The 16,202-nt window shown below is 50.3% G+C and overlaps 1 protein-coding gene and 1 non-coding gene across 3 annotated transcripts; one reads left to right on the top strand and one right to left on the bottom strand.

Annotated features, from left to right (window-relative positions):
* Positions 1-2,857: 2,857 nt before the first annotated feature.
* Positions 2,858-4,136, top strand: ORYCUNV1R1618 (vomeronasal 1 receptor oryCunV1R1618). Of its 2 annotated transcripts, none has more exon segments than NM_001167305.1 (2): positions 2,858-3,111; positions 3,488-4,136. In NM_001167305.1, coding segments are annotated over 2 exon segments (903 nt in total).
* Positions 4,137-8,827: 4,691 nt separating this feature from the next.
* On the bottom strand, positions 8,828-8,900 carry TRNAA-AGC (transfer RNA alanine (anticodon AGC)). The gene has a single exon. It is a non-coding gene; the product is annotated as a tRNA-Ala (tRNA).
* Positions 8,901-16,202: the final 7,302 nt, after the last annotated feature.

The raw sequence follows: 16,202 nt of genomic DNA, 5'->3' as shown, positions 1-16,202 counted from the left end.
ATTGCAGTCATTTGGGGGAGTGAACTAATACATCTGAAAATAAAATAGTATAAAAAAGAATAAAATACTAGGAATAACCTCAACATAAAAGCAAAAGAACTTGTACACTAAAAACTACAAATCATTGCTAAAAGAAATTAAAACAATAAATGGAAAGACATCCCATCCTCATGGGTGGTAGACTTAATATTTTAAATCAGTCAATACTATGTAAAGCCAACTGCAGATTTAATATAAACTCTATGAAAAAATCCCAACAATATATTTGGCACAAATAGAAATATCCAATCAAACATTCATAGGGAATCTAAAGTTACTCTGAATAGCTGGTTTGTGTCCCGGTTGCTCCACTTCTGACCTAGCCTTCTGCAAATTTGCTTGGGAAAGCAGCAAAGGACGGCTCAAGTACTTGGACCCCTGCCACACACATTGAGATCTGGATGGAGTTCCTGGCTCCTGGCTTCTATCTGGCCCAGCCCTGTCATTGTGGCCATTTGGGAAGTGAACCAGAGGATGAAAGATCTCTCTGTCTCTTCTCTGACTTTTTTAATGCTGTATTATTCTCTAAAATAAATATATAAATACATATTTTTAAAAATTTGAAAACAAGTTGAGAAAGTCTCCACTGCTGACTATACAATACTCCTTCCCAGTTGGTCCTGAGTTTGGTGGTGAGAGGAGGGGTAGAACGAGAACATAATCAGGTCCCAGGAACCCAGAGCCCTCTGCACCTGCTCCTCACCCAGCTGCCTTCTGCTCATCAGGGTAGGTTCACCACAATTAGGACCAGGAGGATTCTGGGCTCAGCAAATGAGGGCCCAGCAGGGAGAGGGCAGAGCTGGCCCCAGAGGTCCACAGAGTGCACAAGGAGCCTTTTCCCCTGGCAGAGCCAAACTCCTGACACTGACATGTTGACAGCAGTGAGAGTGTCCCTGAGCGCTGGGACTCAGGGAAGGATAAAGAGGCCTGGCTGTGCTGCTCTCCACAGCTCCTGCCAGAGCCCCTGCACACTGCTCAGGTGAGTGATGCTGAGTGCCAGGGGGGCTGCCCCAGGCAGGGCTGGTCAGAGGCAGGTGGGGAGAGGGAGGGTCTCAGCTCCCCTGTGCCTGTGGAAGAGGAAGGTGTGAGGACCCAGGGAGAGGATGGGGATCCCTTCCCAATGCACCCAGCAGTGTCTGCTTGTCTGGCCCTGGAGGGAGCCACTGTGCAGCAGCACCACTGATGCTCTGAGCCCAGGGCTGCTGGGTTTCCCAGGCGTGAGGGAGGCTGGGGGCATCAGGCAGCAGTGGGCTTTCAGCCTGCAGTGGGGAGCTCTTCCCCCAGGCTCCCTGCCCTTCTGCACTCTCCCTCCCAGCACTGGGATTTTTGTTGTTGCTTTAACTCAAGTGTGTCTTCTGTCTGCTGTCCTTCAGTCTTTTCAGGATGGCATATCCTTGGCTTCTTTATTATGATTGTGCTTTTTCTGAATCTCCCGTTCCTGAAACCAACAATAACACACAGAACCTAATAGAGATGTGAAGAAAGCCACAACTAAGGTGAGGACCCAGAGTGACCCTGACATGGTGTCTCCTCTTCTTCAGGGCACTGACTTAGGCACTGCATTCATGTGCTCCTTATTTTTCACAGGACACCTGGCTGGTATAAAGCACCAGCCTGTGTACAGATGGCAACTTTGGTTCTGAGGGAGGCCAGGGAGTATGTCCAAGGTCGTATGTAGGAATGCTCTTTGGGAAATGCAGGGTAAGGACAGAGTAAGGAGGAGGAAAAAAAAAAGGTTCCATCTGAACCACCCAGAGGAAGAACGGAACTTATGCCTAACCTTTGCCAGTCCTACATCAGGCCAGGGGCTGGGCCTGTCTCTTCCATCTCTCTGCCTTAGTTACTGGATAGGGAGCTTGGAGTATGTGAGCTTCTCTGTTTGTTCAAGTGTAATTCTTTTGAGAAGCTACCATTCACATATATATGACTCAAGTATGTATTTTATTTTTATAGGCAGATAGTAATTGCTCAGATTCATGGTACAGCATGACATTTCAACACTTGACACAATGTGTTCTGATCAGGGTATGATGACTGCCATATGCAGACTTCTACAGCATCATCATTTCTTTGTTTGGGGAACATTCAGTATCCTTCCACTTGCAATTCTGAAACATACTTTGAATTGCTGTCAATCACAGATACATTGCTATTCAATAAAACACTAAAAGTTACCCCCTGCTATTCACCTGCACCCTTCTACCCACAACCCTTCTCTCTCCACCCCCTAAACCTCCATACACCCTTCCTGGCCTCTGGGAACTGCTTTTCTATTCTCTGCTTGTTTGAGATGTACATTTTAGCTTCCTCATATGGCTGAGAATATGTGGTGTTTCTTTTGTGCCTGGCTTATTTCCCAATACTCATTTGAGGGGTGGTAGCAAGGATGGGAGACAGGCAGCACAGGCCAGCTGGGTCAGCTGTTGAGTGTGAGCCGTGAAAAGAAGTTCCTCAGGATCATGGCTTAGAGCTGACAGAGGACCTTGCACTTGTGCAGTGATTGGGGAAAAGTCCTCATGTTCATCTGGACATGAGGGACACACAGAAGGCTCTTATGAAAATGCAGGTGATGCACTAACATAAAATGTGCATTAAATTGTAGTTATTACCATCTCTGTGTCAACAGAAGCAAGACAGAAAGAAGAAAGAGGAGGAAAAGAGAGGCCTGCTAGGAAAGAGGAGGGAATATGGACATGTGCTTACTTCAGTTAGTGTTCCTTTCACCAATGCAGAGAAAATGTGCAGACCTGACCTTGGTCAACTTGACTTATTTGTGTTCCTTGAAAGGTTTCCCTAGTTCTGTTCCTGAACTTAGAAGATGACTTGGAGTGATGTCATCCAGAGAATGATCTTCCTTTCTCTCACTGGACCTGGAGTTGTGGGGAACTTCCTTGTGCTTGTGAGATATGTATGTACATTAGTCATGGGGTCTGAGAAAAAACCCACAGGCCTTATCCTCATCCACTTGGCTTTTTCAAACATACTCATTATTTGCACCACAGGGGTCAGAGACATAACCACTGTCATTTATTTCAGTAACTTCCTAGGTGACATTGGTTGCAAAGCTGTGATGTACTTGAGCCGGCGCCGTGGCTCACTAGGCTAATCCTCCACCTAGCGGCGCCGGCACACCGGGTTCTAGTCCCGGTTGGGGCGCCGGATTCTGTTCCGGTTGCCCCTCTTCCAGGCCAGCTCTCTGCTATGGCCAGGGAGTGCAGTGGAGGATGGCCCAGGTGCTTGGGCCCTGCACCCCATGGGAGACCAGGAAAAGCACCTGGATCCTGGCTCCTGCCAGGATCAGCGCGGTGCGCCGGCTGCAGCGGCGGCCATTGGAGGGTGAACCAGCGGCAAAGGAAGACCTTTCTCTCTCTGTCTCTCTCTCACTGTCCACTCTGCCTGTCAAAAAAAAAAAAAAAAAAAAAAAAAAAAAAAAAAAAAAAGCTGTGATGTACTTGAACAGGGTGGCCCGGAGCCTCTCCATCTGCACCACCTGCCTCCTCAGTGTAGTCCAGGCTGTCACTGTCAGTCCCAGGACCACCTGGTGGAGAAAGCTCAAACCCCGCACTGCCTGGCAGCTTCTTCCCTACCTCCTCCTCTTCTGGGTCTTTAGTCTTCTCATAAGCTCTAACCTGCTCCACTACATCACAGCAGTCAACAGCGTGAACGGGTCTGGAGTTAGAATGTATGCTGAATATTGCTACATGCTGCCAGCTGGGCAAATAGTCAGGTGGCTTTTCCTCTTCCTCATGGCCCTTCGGGACCTCACCTTTCAGAGTGCCATGGGCTGGAGCAGTGGGCACATGGCTCTCCGTCTGTACAAACATCACAAGCGTGTCCTTTATCTCCAGAGCTCCAGGACTGCAAAACATCCCAGCCCAGAGGTCAGAGCTACTCAGAGCACTCTTGTTCTCATGACCTGTTTCCTCTTCTCCTATTGGACAGACTTCATTTTCTCTTTCTACATAGGGTCCACCTTGACAGGGATTTTCACTATATCAAATATTAAAATACTTCTAGAAGTTGGTTATGCCAGTCTCAGTCCCTTTGTCCTGATCAGCAGGGATGCTCATGTTGGTACATGCTGGAGAGCTCACTGAGAAATGCAGGGAACTGCTTCTGTACTGACTCCACCAGGTTCAAAAATATATCATAGGTACTGCCTTTCCCTGTATTTACAAAACATTACATTCATTAACATTTCTGAAAGCAGACAATGTTTGAATAAGAAGTCTGGTACCATGCTATCTAAGCTGGGTCAGCAGAACCAGGAAGCTGAAAAGATCCACACTTCCCAGTCGCCCATTCTGCCATCCTTGTCTTCTGGCTTTTGTCTTCTTGCCTGTGCACTTGCTGCTGTACTTAGCATTTTGAGCATGAAAAAAGCCGAGGCAATAACAGAGAAATGTGACTATGGATTTATACACTCTATGATTCTTTCTGTTTCTGCATCTCTTTGTCTATAAGAAAACAAACTCTTTCTGAAATCCCCATAAATATTGGAATATATTGTAATTTTATTACTTGGCTGCTTCTAAATGTAAGGTTGATTGAGGAATGTTCCTTCCACAAGATAACCCAGTCGGGCTGCAGCTCTCTGCACGAAGTGTGTGACTCACGGCCCTGGCCCCCATGAGATCAGTCACTTTGGAAGGAGGGAGAGTGAGAGAAGAAAAGAGTTGAAGGCTATTCCCACTGTGATCCTGGGATACACGAACCTGTCTGCAGAAGCTTCTCTTGATCTGAGTGTTATATCTTTAATAAATGGAAGGCACTGGCAGAGCCGTTGATCCATAACAGAATGATTGATTATTTGGTCCTTCATAACTGACTCTGACTCTTAGACATGAAGGGTCAGAAGAAGCGGCTTAGAGTAAAGGAAAGGCCAGGCTGCCTGTAGATGGGAGGCTATGAGCTGGAGAGCGAGGGGAGAAAGGACAAAAGTTCGGCCCAGTCTTGAGGAGCACATTGTGATGGTCCCAGTGAGACTCCTTGTGTCCACGTGGAGCACGTGGCGTAGAGCTGGGGTATCTGCTGTTGTGCTCTCTGAACGCTCCAAGAATCTTGGTATCGAATGGAAAGTACGGTTTCGGCCAGCAACTCAGGGCTCATAGATCACCTGCCTGCTGTCTTTCGTCAACGCACTCTAACAGTAATGAAGCACACTCTACTCTACTGTTTTTCAAAAACTTCTTGATGACAAATAATGTAGAATAATTAACAGTAACAGGTATGGGTTACTGTGCAACATTTCAATGCAAGTATACATCAGGTACTAATCAAATCAAGGTACCTAACATTCCCCTTCTTGGACATTACTTTAGGCTTGGGGGCCTGGAGCTCCTTTCTTTCATTTCCCAGAAAATATACCCTAGGTTATTTTGAACTGTAGTCACCCCTCCATGCTGTGTGATACTACAAACTTATTCCTTTGATGTAACTCTTACCTGTTACCACTATCTGTTACCCATACTCCCTCTGAGCACCCATATCCCTTCTTGTTTCTAGTAATTTCTATTCTGTATTCAAGTTGAGTTTTCAGCTTCCACATATAAGGAATAAGCAAGTGGTATTTGTCTTTCTGAGTCTGCCTTATTTTTCTTAATGTCCTCTATAACCATTCATTTTGCTGACAATGACAGGTTTTTACTCTACTCTAAGGCAGGATAATGCACCATTGTGCATGTACACCACATTTTCTTCACCCACCCATGTGGTGATGAACACCTTAGTTGACTCAGTATCTTGGCTGCTGTCAACACTGCTGCAATAGACACATGGTGGAGCAGGATTTCGTGTCTTTTTGGCTACATACCCAGTGGTTGGATTGCCTGATCAAAGAGCAGTTCTACTTCTAGCTTTAAAAGAATCTCCATACTTTTTCCATAGTCAGTGTACAAATTTACAGTTTTTACAGGACTCTCTCAGTGTGTATCTTTTGACCTCATGCACAGTCATTTCCTTGGGGAAGGGTGGTTTGTTCTTTGATGATAGCAAACCACCTTGCTTGCAGTGACACTGCCTTCAGTCTGCATAGACTGGAGCAAAGTTAGGTTGCCAGCACATCTTGAATTGGTGGCAGAAAACAACCACAAGAAGAGACATAAACACAGACCAATTCCTCTTCATGGACCAAAATAATGATGACAGGAAAGAAAAAAGACAGAGTCTCATTTCATATGTAACTGAACAGCTCTTCCCCATTTTAAAAGAACTCTAAGTTCACCCTGGGAAATCTCAAGATGACTTATACCTGTGCCCTATTGATTCCACAACATAAAATATTCTGCAAGCTTCTTTATTTCTGTTTTCTAGAGAATTGCTTTTATTTTGTAGAACACTAGATAGCTGACAGTTGAAGAAGAGCTTTATGCCAGTTCAGACCTGGGACTCTAGTCCCAAGGGCTCAAGTCATTGGGTTCCTACTCACCTATATGGGAGATCTGGTTTCAATTTCTGGGTCCTGGCTCAAGCCTTGGGTGTTTTGGCATTTGGGAAGTGAATCAGCAAATAGAAGCTCTCTCTTGCCCCCTCATTTTTTTCACTCTCTTCTGTTGAATAAAAGTTTAAAAACATTTTTAATTAAATTCAACAAATACCAATATCACATGAATAGTCAAAGGAACATGGGACAGATATAACAAATAGGAAATAAATAACAAATAACAGAACAGTAGTCTTAAATGTCAAATGGACTCTGAACTGAGAAGCAGGAAAGTAGAATTAAAACTTCAGACTCAGAAAGGCAAATACACCATCTTGGTCTTACGCTAAAACTTAAATGAAAACCGGAAGTTAACGAGGGTCAGTGTGTAGGAGGGCGCAGGTGGTCCAAATGAAAGGAGGTGAGGTTGAAATACTGACCAGCACTTCCAGTGCGAGTGTTTCTAAACACTTCGGAATTCTTCAAGAAAGAGCTTGCAATAAAACAGCTATAGACACGATGGGATTTGCATCTTTCTGGATATAATGTAAGTAATGCTGCGGATTTGCACCCTTCTACTGGGTAGAGTCAGGGACAAAGCCGAGACCCAGAGGGAAGCTACTCCTTGCAGCACCACGAATTCGGACGGGTTGGGTAGCAAAGAATTAAGGCTACCTGAGAACTGCCAACGAATGGTCCGGAAGCTGGGGGTTGAAAACGATGCTCCAGGTGAAGGTCGCACTCACAACCGCGGCATCAGGCCCACACCCATGCTTTCTAAGTACCGCGCGCCACCGGAGTGCCCAGTCCTTTTCACCTTACTCTTTATACCGCCTCCACGGAGGCACAGGGCGCCGTGACTCGCCTTCCGCTGTCCCAGAGCCCTGGCACCACCCGAGTCCCCGGCCGAGTCTCCCCAGGTGCGCTCGGTGTCCCGGGCCAGGTGTCCCGGGCGCGCGGGAAGCCGGCCTAGTTTGGGCTTCGGTCCCCACAGGAGCCACCGGCTGGAGGCGCCGAGCGCGCTCCAAGGACCGGGACGATATCAGACGCGTCCTGGTTGGGGAGCGAGCAGAACTCAGCCGCTGGCTCGGGAGTCCCGAGCCCGAGGGAACGGGAGTCCTCGTGGGACCAGGGAGCCCCTTCAGTGGGAGTTAACCAAAATCGCGCTCCAGTCCCGCTCGGGAACGCGTGGGAATGCCGGGCGCCCACCGCAGGGACTGGAGAGGGCGGCCGCTTCTCCTACGCAGCCGTCGGGGGCCTGAAGACAGGGACCTGCTCCCAACCTGCGCCCCCGCCCCTGGGACCTTAGGGTGGGGCGCACCTGGGGAAAGCGCCGGAAACGGGCCAGGTGCGTCTCCGCGATTCTACGCGTCTTTACCGTAGGTGAACGTGGTTTTATTTTGTTGTTTTGTTTTGTTTTGTTTTTCCCAGTAACGTGTGAATCATAAGAGCGCTCTAGAAGTAACTACCCGCGTTTTCTCGGAGTGTGGGGGTCATTCCTGAGAGTGGGCGATAAGGTGTAGAGAAACGAAGCATAATAAACGGGGCTTTTATACGTCTGTTTTCGTTTTTTTTTTTTTTAATAAAACCTATATAAGAGTACTTCATAAATTTTATGAAAACTGGAGGTAAAGAGATTTATATTGGTGCAGAATTTTTGAGACTGATGCATAAATCCGCAAATTAATAAAATGTATTGCCACCCCACAGGAAATAGGATTTCATAGTTCTCCACATGCTGAATAATGTGGGATGTAGCTGGGCCACTATGAGCGTCCAGCTCTGTTTCCTCTGCATCTTTTATCCAGGGTTGCTACTATTGTTTTTGCAGGCAGTGCACAGGTGTGTGTGACTTGCAAGTGTCACCAGCTCTGTGTTGTCATTCAATGCCCACTCCACTTTCAAGATTTGCAATGATTGGAGAGATTTCTGGAGTGTGTGAGAGCCAGTGGTCAGATCTCAGAGACCATAGTGTGCTGTGTAGCATGAGAGACACATGTCACATGGCAGAGGTCTGCCCAGGAGTCCCCAAGAGGGTCCACCTTGTGGGTGTTTGCACAGCCACAGCAGGCCCCGTGGACTTAGTGCTCCACTTGCTCACTTCCTGTTCAGGAAGCTGGGACTGCCATCCAGTGTGCAGGGCTTTTGCAGCCCTGTGCTAAATTTGGGGCCAGTTACCAAAGCAACCGAGGAGCAAAAGGACAGTTGAGTATCTTAGGCTTTTGTGACCCCAGTTCCTCTGACCCACTGGGGGAAAAGCCCCAGCACCATATAGCGTTGTCGCGTGAGGTGGCCAAGAGTCCTAACATGTTGTGTCCAGGGGAGTGTTGTGGCGGGTGTTTTCTGAATTTCTTCAAAAGCAAGCTATGGAGAATGTGGGCATCGATCCCACCACCTCTCGCATGCTAAGCGAGCGCTCTACCACCTGAGCTAATTCCCCGCCTGCCACCGCCTTCTCTCGTTGGTTTCCCTGAGCCCTGGCGGCTGCGCATCTGCACATCTGCGCCTCCGGCTGCTCCCGGGGCCGGCTGGAGCACAGAGCCGGTCAGCCCCTCTCACCACGTCCGGGACTCTACCCAGCGAACGTCTACCCTCAATGGCCGGGGTCGGGCGAGGCCAGCGACGTCTCCGTCCTGCAGGGGACACGGCCCGCCAAGGGGGTGGGCGCCGAGACACGCGGTGCTGCCGGAATCCCACGGCGCAACCCCGCGTGTTCGGGAGAAGACGCCGGGGAGCAGCCACTCGCGGGGCTGCACTGAAGCTCGGGGTGGCCAGGGCCGGGGGCCACCTCCCGGGTGAAAGAAGAAAAGGCAAAAGCCGCTGCTCCCGCCCGGTTTCGCACCGGGGAGCTCTCGCGTGGGAGGCCAGCGTGATGACCGCTACACCGCCGAAACACCGCCAGGAGGACGTCTGTCTTCCCTGGTGGCTGTGTGGTGACCACTTGGAAACGCGCTCTTTTAGTGGACAGCGAGCGCTGTGTATGAAATGCGCGTGACCGGGTCCTCCAGGCGGTGCGCACTCGCTGCCCACGTCCTGTCTGTGGAGAACTACAGCCTGCTCGCCGCGGTCCTCACACGACGTCCCCGTCAAGGCCAGCCGCCGTGCTGGGCAACAGGTCTCCTCATTCCCGGACCCGGACCCGCGTGCTTTGACCTGCACCTCCTCGGATCTTCACTCCCACCCCAAAAGGCTCCCGGCACAGCCGTTCCCTTCATTTTCTCGGGACCCTGTGGCACGGGAGGGGCCGTCGGAGAATCTGGCGAGCACAGCTCTCCGCGGCCGCCGTGGCTCCGGGGCTGCCCCGCGGCGTCGGCGTGGGAAGAACACCGGACTCCTGCGGACTCCCCGGACGCCTGCGTCGCTGGGGTGGTTTTCCAGAGGACGGGTCGCCTCGCTGTCGCTCGACGTCCCAGGAGCGAGGAAGTGAGGAGTGGGGCCACTTCAGCTGCTCCGGGGGCTGCGGGGTCAATGGTTTCCTGCAGGGTAGGCAGGGAGCGCGCAGGTGTTCATCCACTCGCAGTGCACCCTGGGAAGGAAGGTGAGGCCGCAGGTGCGTCCCCCAGAGCTGGTTTTCCAGAGGCCGCCAAGGCCAAGGCTGTTCCAGGGGAGGCCCCGGGCTCAGAGGGGTCGTTGGCAGCCACGCGCTGTCTTCGGTGCCCCCACCAGGGGCGCCATCTCGCTCAGGGATTGCTGTATTCTAAAATATTACTTAGAAATGTTTTCCAACAAAAGCTGCAAGAATATTATAGCGCCAGGAACATCGGTTTCCCATACTGTTAATATTTTACTCCATTTTCTATATATTTGGTGGTTTATTCATGTATTTATAAATGGGAATATTAGTATTTGTGTTACTCCCAGTTTACTCTGGTTGCTTGTTCTGTCTAAACTCTATCCGTTGGAAGTAAGCCCCCAAATGGCGGTCCCATTAGGGGAGTGGGTAATGAACATACTGCTCTTGGAGGGGAGAGCATCTACACACAATTTTTTGTTGTGCTTTCTGCATTTATTTCTTTATTCAGCCATCTATTTATATCAGCATGTGCTCATAGAGTTTTTTCGACCAGTTTTATTTTTTAACATTTATCTAATTTAGAGATTCCATTTTTGATTCTTGTCCTTCCTCCTTGCACTTGACTTTTTTTTTTTAAAAGAATTATTTATTTATTAGAAAGGCAGAGTTACAGAGGTTGAGAGACAGAGACAGAGATCCTCCATCTGCTGGTTCACTCCCCAAAGGGCCGCTAGCCCTAGCCGAAGCCAGGAGCCAGGAGCTTTGCAGGGTCTCCCATGTAGATGCAGGGGCCCAAGCACTTGGGCCATCTTCCACTGCTCTCCCAGGCTCATCAGCAGGGATGCTAGATGGGAGGCAGAGCAGCAGTTTGGAACCAGCGCCCATAGGGATGCTGCAGCCACAGGCAGCATCTTAACCCGCTAAACCAGAGCGCTGGCCCCTAGACTTTGGTTAAAATCCAATGATACCTGATTGTTTTTGGTTTGAGAATTTCCATTGTGTATATTTGGAACTGTTGGAATGGGAATGAAAATGCTTGGGATTCGGTCCCCTAAGGAGCCACAGGCTGGAGGTGCTGAGCGCGCTCTGCCGGCGAGAACGAAATCGGACGCTTCCTGGTTGGGGAGCGGGCAGAGCGCGGCCGCTGCCTCGGGGGTCTCGAGCCCGGAGAACGGGAGTCCTCGGGGGACCAGGGAGCCCCTTGAGTGGGAGTTACCAAAGCCGCGCTTCCGTCTCTCCGGGGAACGCGCTCGGAACGCCGGGCGCCCGCCGCAGGGACGGGAGAGCGCGGCCGCTCCTCCTGCGCAGCCGTCGGAGGTCTGAGGACCCGGACCCGCTCCTTCCCTGCGACCCCGGCCCTGGGACCTGAGGGTGGGCGCACCTGGGGAAGGCACCGGAACCGGCCGCTGGCGTCTCCACGGTTCTGCGCGTCTCCACGGTAGGTCAAAGTGGTTTTTTTCGGAAGCGTGTGAGGTCATAATGGCGCTGTCGGAGCGTGCGCGTTTTCTCACAGAGTGGGAGAATGGGGGCGTTCTTGTGGGTGGGCGCTGTGGACGACAGTGAGACATGATGCCGCACAGCGGGACTTCCTATGCTGGCTTTTTAAATTAAATAAACAAGCTGTATGTCCAAGTGTACTTCAGAAAGATGTGGAAAATGGAATTAAAACAGGCCAGGCAGGAGACTCAGCATAGAGGCAGAAGACTGAGCGCGCTATCTGGTTGAGGCCGGGGGTTTTTTAGGGCATGGGTCTTGCCTCCCCACCTCTGCTCCTCTTGGAACAAAGGACTTCTTGGATGTAAATAGAAAAACTCCTATCTGACTTTCCCCCCTGAAGTTATCAGACAGGAGGAAGCCTGGCTGGTGCTGCCCTGGGTTAGAGGAAGGGTGAGCAAGACCCCCTGGAGGATCAGGATTCAGAGCAGGGTATTTGAAGTGCAGATACTGGGCTGCATCTGGAAGGTTATCAGGCAGAAGGGGCGGGACCCCCACCAGGCAGGTTATGGGGTAGAAGGCAGAAGGGTGGGATGCAAATCCTGGGCTGCCCCTGAAACGCTATTGGGATGACTTTGAGATGCATATGCTGGACCTAGATGTCTTCTCTTTAGGCCTTTGTCACACACACATAAGCTCATATCTGACTTCCTACCTAACAAGACACGCTACAGGAAGAGGGCACAAAAGAACCACTGAGTGTGCCCCGCTGTTCTGTGACACCACGGTTCCTCTGAAACAACTGGGGAAAGTACAAAACATGCACCACTGGGAAGTCTGTCGCTTGCCACGTCTTCCCCCTGCCCCCATGGCTTGCTATCCAGCGGTGCTTTCAAATGGATATTTTCTCAATTTCTTCAAACTCCAGGTGCAATCATAAAAGTTGAAGAATTGGGTACCCAGCCTACCACCTGTTGCGTGCTAACCCAGTGCTCCACCACTTGAGCTCATTCCCCCCAACTCCAGGACAAGAAAGCTTGGGCTGTGACTGTCACCCACCTCTGCAGGACAGTGATGCAAACGACAGGGGGAACCAGGGAGCAGAAGCACCATTCACTGTGCCCTACTCATTTCTGATGGCGCCCTGGCAAGTGCTGTGTTCTGCCAGCAGGCCGCCAACCAGAAAAAGCAAACGGGTGCTGCCTCAACTCCCTCAGACTTGAGGTCAAAAGCACAGTGTGGAGAATGTGGGCATCGACCCCACCACCTCTCGCATGCTAAGCGAGCGCTCTACCACCTGAGCTAGTTCCCCACCAGGCAGCAGGCTTCCTGTTTATTTTATTGGGCCATCCGCGTCTGCACGACTTCGCCTAGAGCTCCGGGAAAAACAAGGGCATTCGCAGAAAACCTGGCCCGGACCGAGGGGGCATCTACTCCAACACCGCCAGGGCGGGAGCAGGGACGACTCACCTCGAAAAGGGAAGGGAAAAGTGTGGGGCGGCCGGACCTCAAGGGTCAGACTTTCTAAGGGTCCTGGGGCTGATAGTGTTAGGTAGGAAGTCAGTTATGAGCTTCTGTGTGTGTGACATAAAGGCCTAAAGAGAAGACATCTATGTTCAGCATATGCATCTGCTGACAATATTTCAGGGGCAGCCCGGTATTCACATCCTGCCCTGCCCCCTTCTACCTGATAACCTGCCAGGTGGAGATCCCAGCCCCTTCAGCCTGACAAATCTTCCACAATCTCCCAGATGCAGCCCAGTATCTGCATTTCAAACACCCTGCTCCAGATCCCCATTCTCTAGGGGTCCTGCTCACCCTTCCTCTGAACCCAGGATGCCACCAGCTAGGCTTCCTCCTGTCTGATACCTTCAAGGGAAAACTCAGATAGGAGCTTCTTAATATTTACATCCATAAAATCCTTTGTTTCAGGAGGAGATGTGAGAAGACAGAGACCCATCTCCTTAAAAACCCCCGGCCTCAACCGGACTGGGCGCTCAGCCCTCTGCCTCTCTGCTGAGCCGCCCACCTGGTTTGGCCAGGTGTACTTCACTCAACCATATAACCTTGCTCCTTTCTCCCCACCCCCCCAAGTCCCAGCGACTGCACTTTTTCCCAGGTCCTGTCTGGAGAGGTGCCCATCCATCCTTACGGATGTCCCTTCCCTAATAAACCTTGCTATTTTACCTCCCACTACTCTCTGTCTCACGCCTGAATTCTTTCTTGCGCGAAGACAGGAACCCTGCAATTTCTCCGGTAACAATAGGAACACGGTCTTCAGTGCCCACGTTGTTTCCGCCCGGTTTCGAACCGGGGACCTCTCCCGTATTAGGCGAGCATGATGACCGCTACACCACACGCTACGGATTTCTATTCAATTGTATGAATTGGATATTTTTAAAAATCTATTCTCAATTGAGCACTACAAGTTGGATATTTTTGGTACATACAGGCTTCTGGCTTGACAGTTCTTTTCTCTCAGCTTTTCTTCTGACCTCCACATTTTCTGATGGGAAATTAAAATTGTGCTCACTTTTCTCAGGATGTTTTCCACTTTTTTTTTTTCTTTCTTTCTTTTTTTTTTTTTTTTAGCAGTTGTGGTGAGTTGTGGCAGCAGCGACGAGAGTGAGGAGGCTCAGGAGGGCCCCGTGGACCCCGAGGGGGCTCTGAGGAGGACGTGGACGGGCATGGGGATGGGCACGAGCACGAGCAGGGCCCTGGCCGCTGAGCAAGGCCCCGCAGGGCTGAGGGCTCTGAAGGCAGCCCCGGCCCGGGCTCCTGGCCTGTCCCAGGCCGCCTCAGGCTCCTGCTTCCCCAGAAGAGGATCAGCCCCTAGGCGCGGACTGTTGGCACGATCCCCGCTCCCAAGAGAGTGTGTCTCCTGCAGGAGCCCAAGGCCCACGGCCGGGTCGAATCGCCCGTGGCAGGCCTCGGGGTCGGCCCGTGTCCTGAAAGAAGAAACTCCAGGAGTCTGCCTTCGCCCAGCAGAAGCTGACCGGCTAGACCCTGGGCTTCCAGATGCTGCAGCCCGTCAGCGTGGGAGCAGCCTCGGAAGGGAAGGGGCTGGGCCGACGGGCAGGAGCCCAGGGGCACGCGTTCGACCTGTTCCGGCGGCGGATGGCGCAGGTGCACAGGCGCAAGGGGCCAGCGAGGACTGCGGCACCTGGGAAGCGCCCGCCGGTCGCTGCGGCTCGCTGTCCCCGGCTCACCAGTCCCTGCAGTCACAGTGGTAGTGTGTTTGGTGGTCGGTCAAACCTGGAAGACATTCGTAATGTCGCAAATGGAAGCCCTGTTTCGTGTTCCAAGAATCTCAGAAGTTGTGAATGTCGTTAGTCAGACACCAGTTAGAGTAAACGACAAAAATGGTGTAAAAGTAGAAAAGCAGACCCCTCCGGTACCGTGGGAGGTGTTCTCAGTCCAGGTGGGAGACCGCCCGCCCGAGCTAGGAAGCCAGTGTGATGGTCAAAGCGCCCTAAAGAATTCTGGCGGTGAGTCCAGAGAAAAGCAGGCCAGGGCGCTAAGGCCACGCAGAAGGGCCAGGCGGCTGGAGCCGGCTGTGAGCTGGGTCGGGAGTGTGGTGAGGACACTGCGCCCCCTACAGGCCGCAGGGCAGAACTTCTGCCTGCTCCAGGTTCACTGTCAGCGGTAACAATTCCATCTGTTTACACTATAAACCAGTATTACAGCTTTGTCTTTGTCTTCTTCTTACTTTCTATTCCTTTGCTGAGACTTCCAGGCTTTCTTTCCGTGTCAGGAGAGTGTGTCTTTTCATGTTGGAACATTATCACATCTGTTTGATGGTTTCTGTCAGATATCCTAACACCTGTGTCTTCTCATCTTCCACGACGATGGCTTGTTGATTCTCACACAAAGTAGCACTTCCTAGTTCTCCCTATGCTGAATAAAGTGGGATGTATCCTGGCCAGGTTTACCGTCTTGACACTGTTTGCCCTTTAAGTCTTTGGCCCAAGTGAATACTATTTTTTTCAGGCATAATCTACCCCCCTCCCCCCGCCCCCCGCAAAGTGTACTGAGCAGAAGCTGATTTCAGAGTGGAGCCAGGACTCCGACTCTGGTACTCGGGAACTGAACACTTTGATACGGGATGCAGGTGTCGCAAACAGTGTTTTAACCACTGCAACAAATGCCACCCTTGGGCTCTCTAGTTTGTTCCATTTGTCCGCATGTCTGTTTTCATGCCAATACCATGCTGTTTTGATGTCTATAGCTAAGTAATGTATTTTGAAGTGAATCTGTACATCAGCTTCAGTGGTATGGACACTTCAACAACATTAATTCTTCCAATCCATGAACACAGAATACCTTTCCATTTATTTCTGTCTTCTTCAATTTCTTTCATCAGTGTTTCATGTTTTTCAATATGCAGGACTGTCATCTTCGTTAATCCTAAGTATTCTAATATTTTTAGTGCTTGTTAATGTAACAATTTTCTGGACTTGTTTTCAGATACTTTTTTGGTGTAAAGAAACAAAACTATTTTTTGCATGTTGATTTTGTAACAAATTTTTTCTAAATTCATTTATTAGTTCTAATAATTTTTGGATTAATTCTTTGGGATTTTCTACATATAATAATACCATGTAATCTGCACAGTCTTACTTGCTTTTTTCTAATTTGCATGCCTTTATTTGTTTTTCTCATCTCATTGTTCACAGCATTTCCACTTTTTGAAAAGAAGTGGAGAGGATGGGAATTGTTGTCTCGTACTAAATCAGATAAAATCTCACCATTTCCTGGTATGGTATTATGGATTCTCATGAACAGCCTTTATTG

Source organism: Oryctolagus cuniculus, chromosome 5 (genome assembly GCF_051225735.1).
Source record: "Oryctolagus cuniculus isolate XC-2025 breed Fujian yellow rabbit chromosome 5, ASM5122573v1, whole genome shotgun sequence".
Taxonomy (NCBI): Eukaryota; Metazoa; Chordata; class Mammalia; order Lagomorpha; family Leporidae; genus Oryctolagus; species Oryctolagus cuniculus.
The sequence above is the reverse complement of the archived record's forward strand: the minus strand, read 5'-3'. Positions and strand labels throughout refer to the sequence as shown.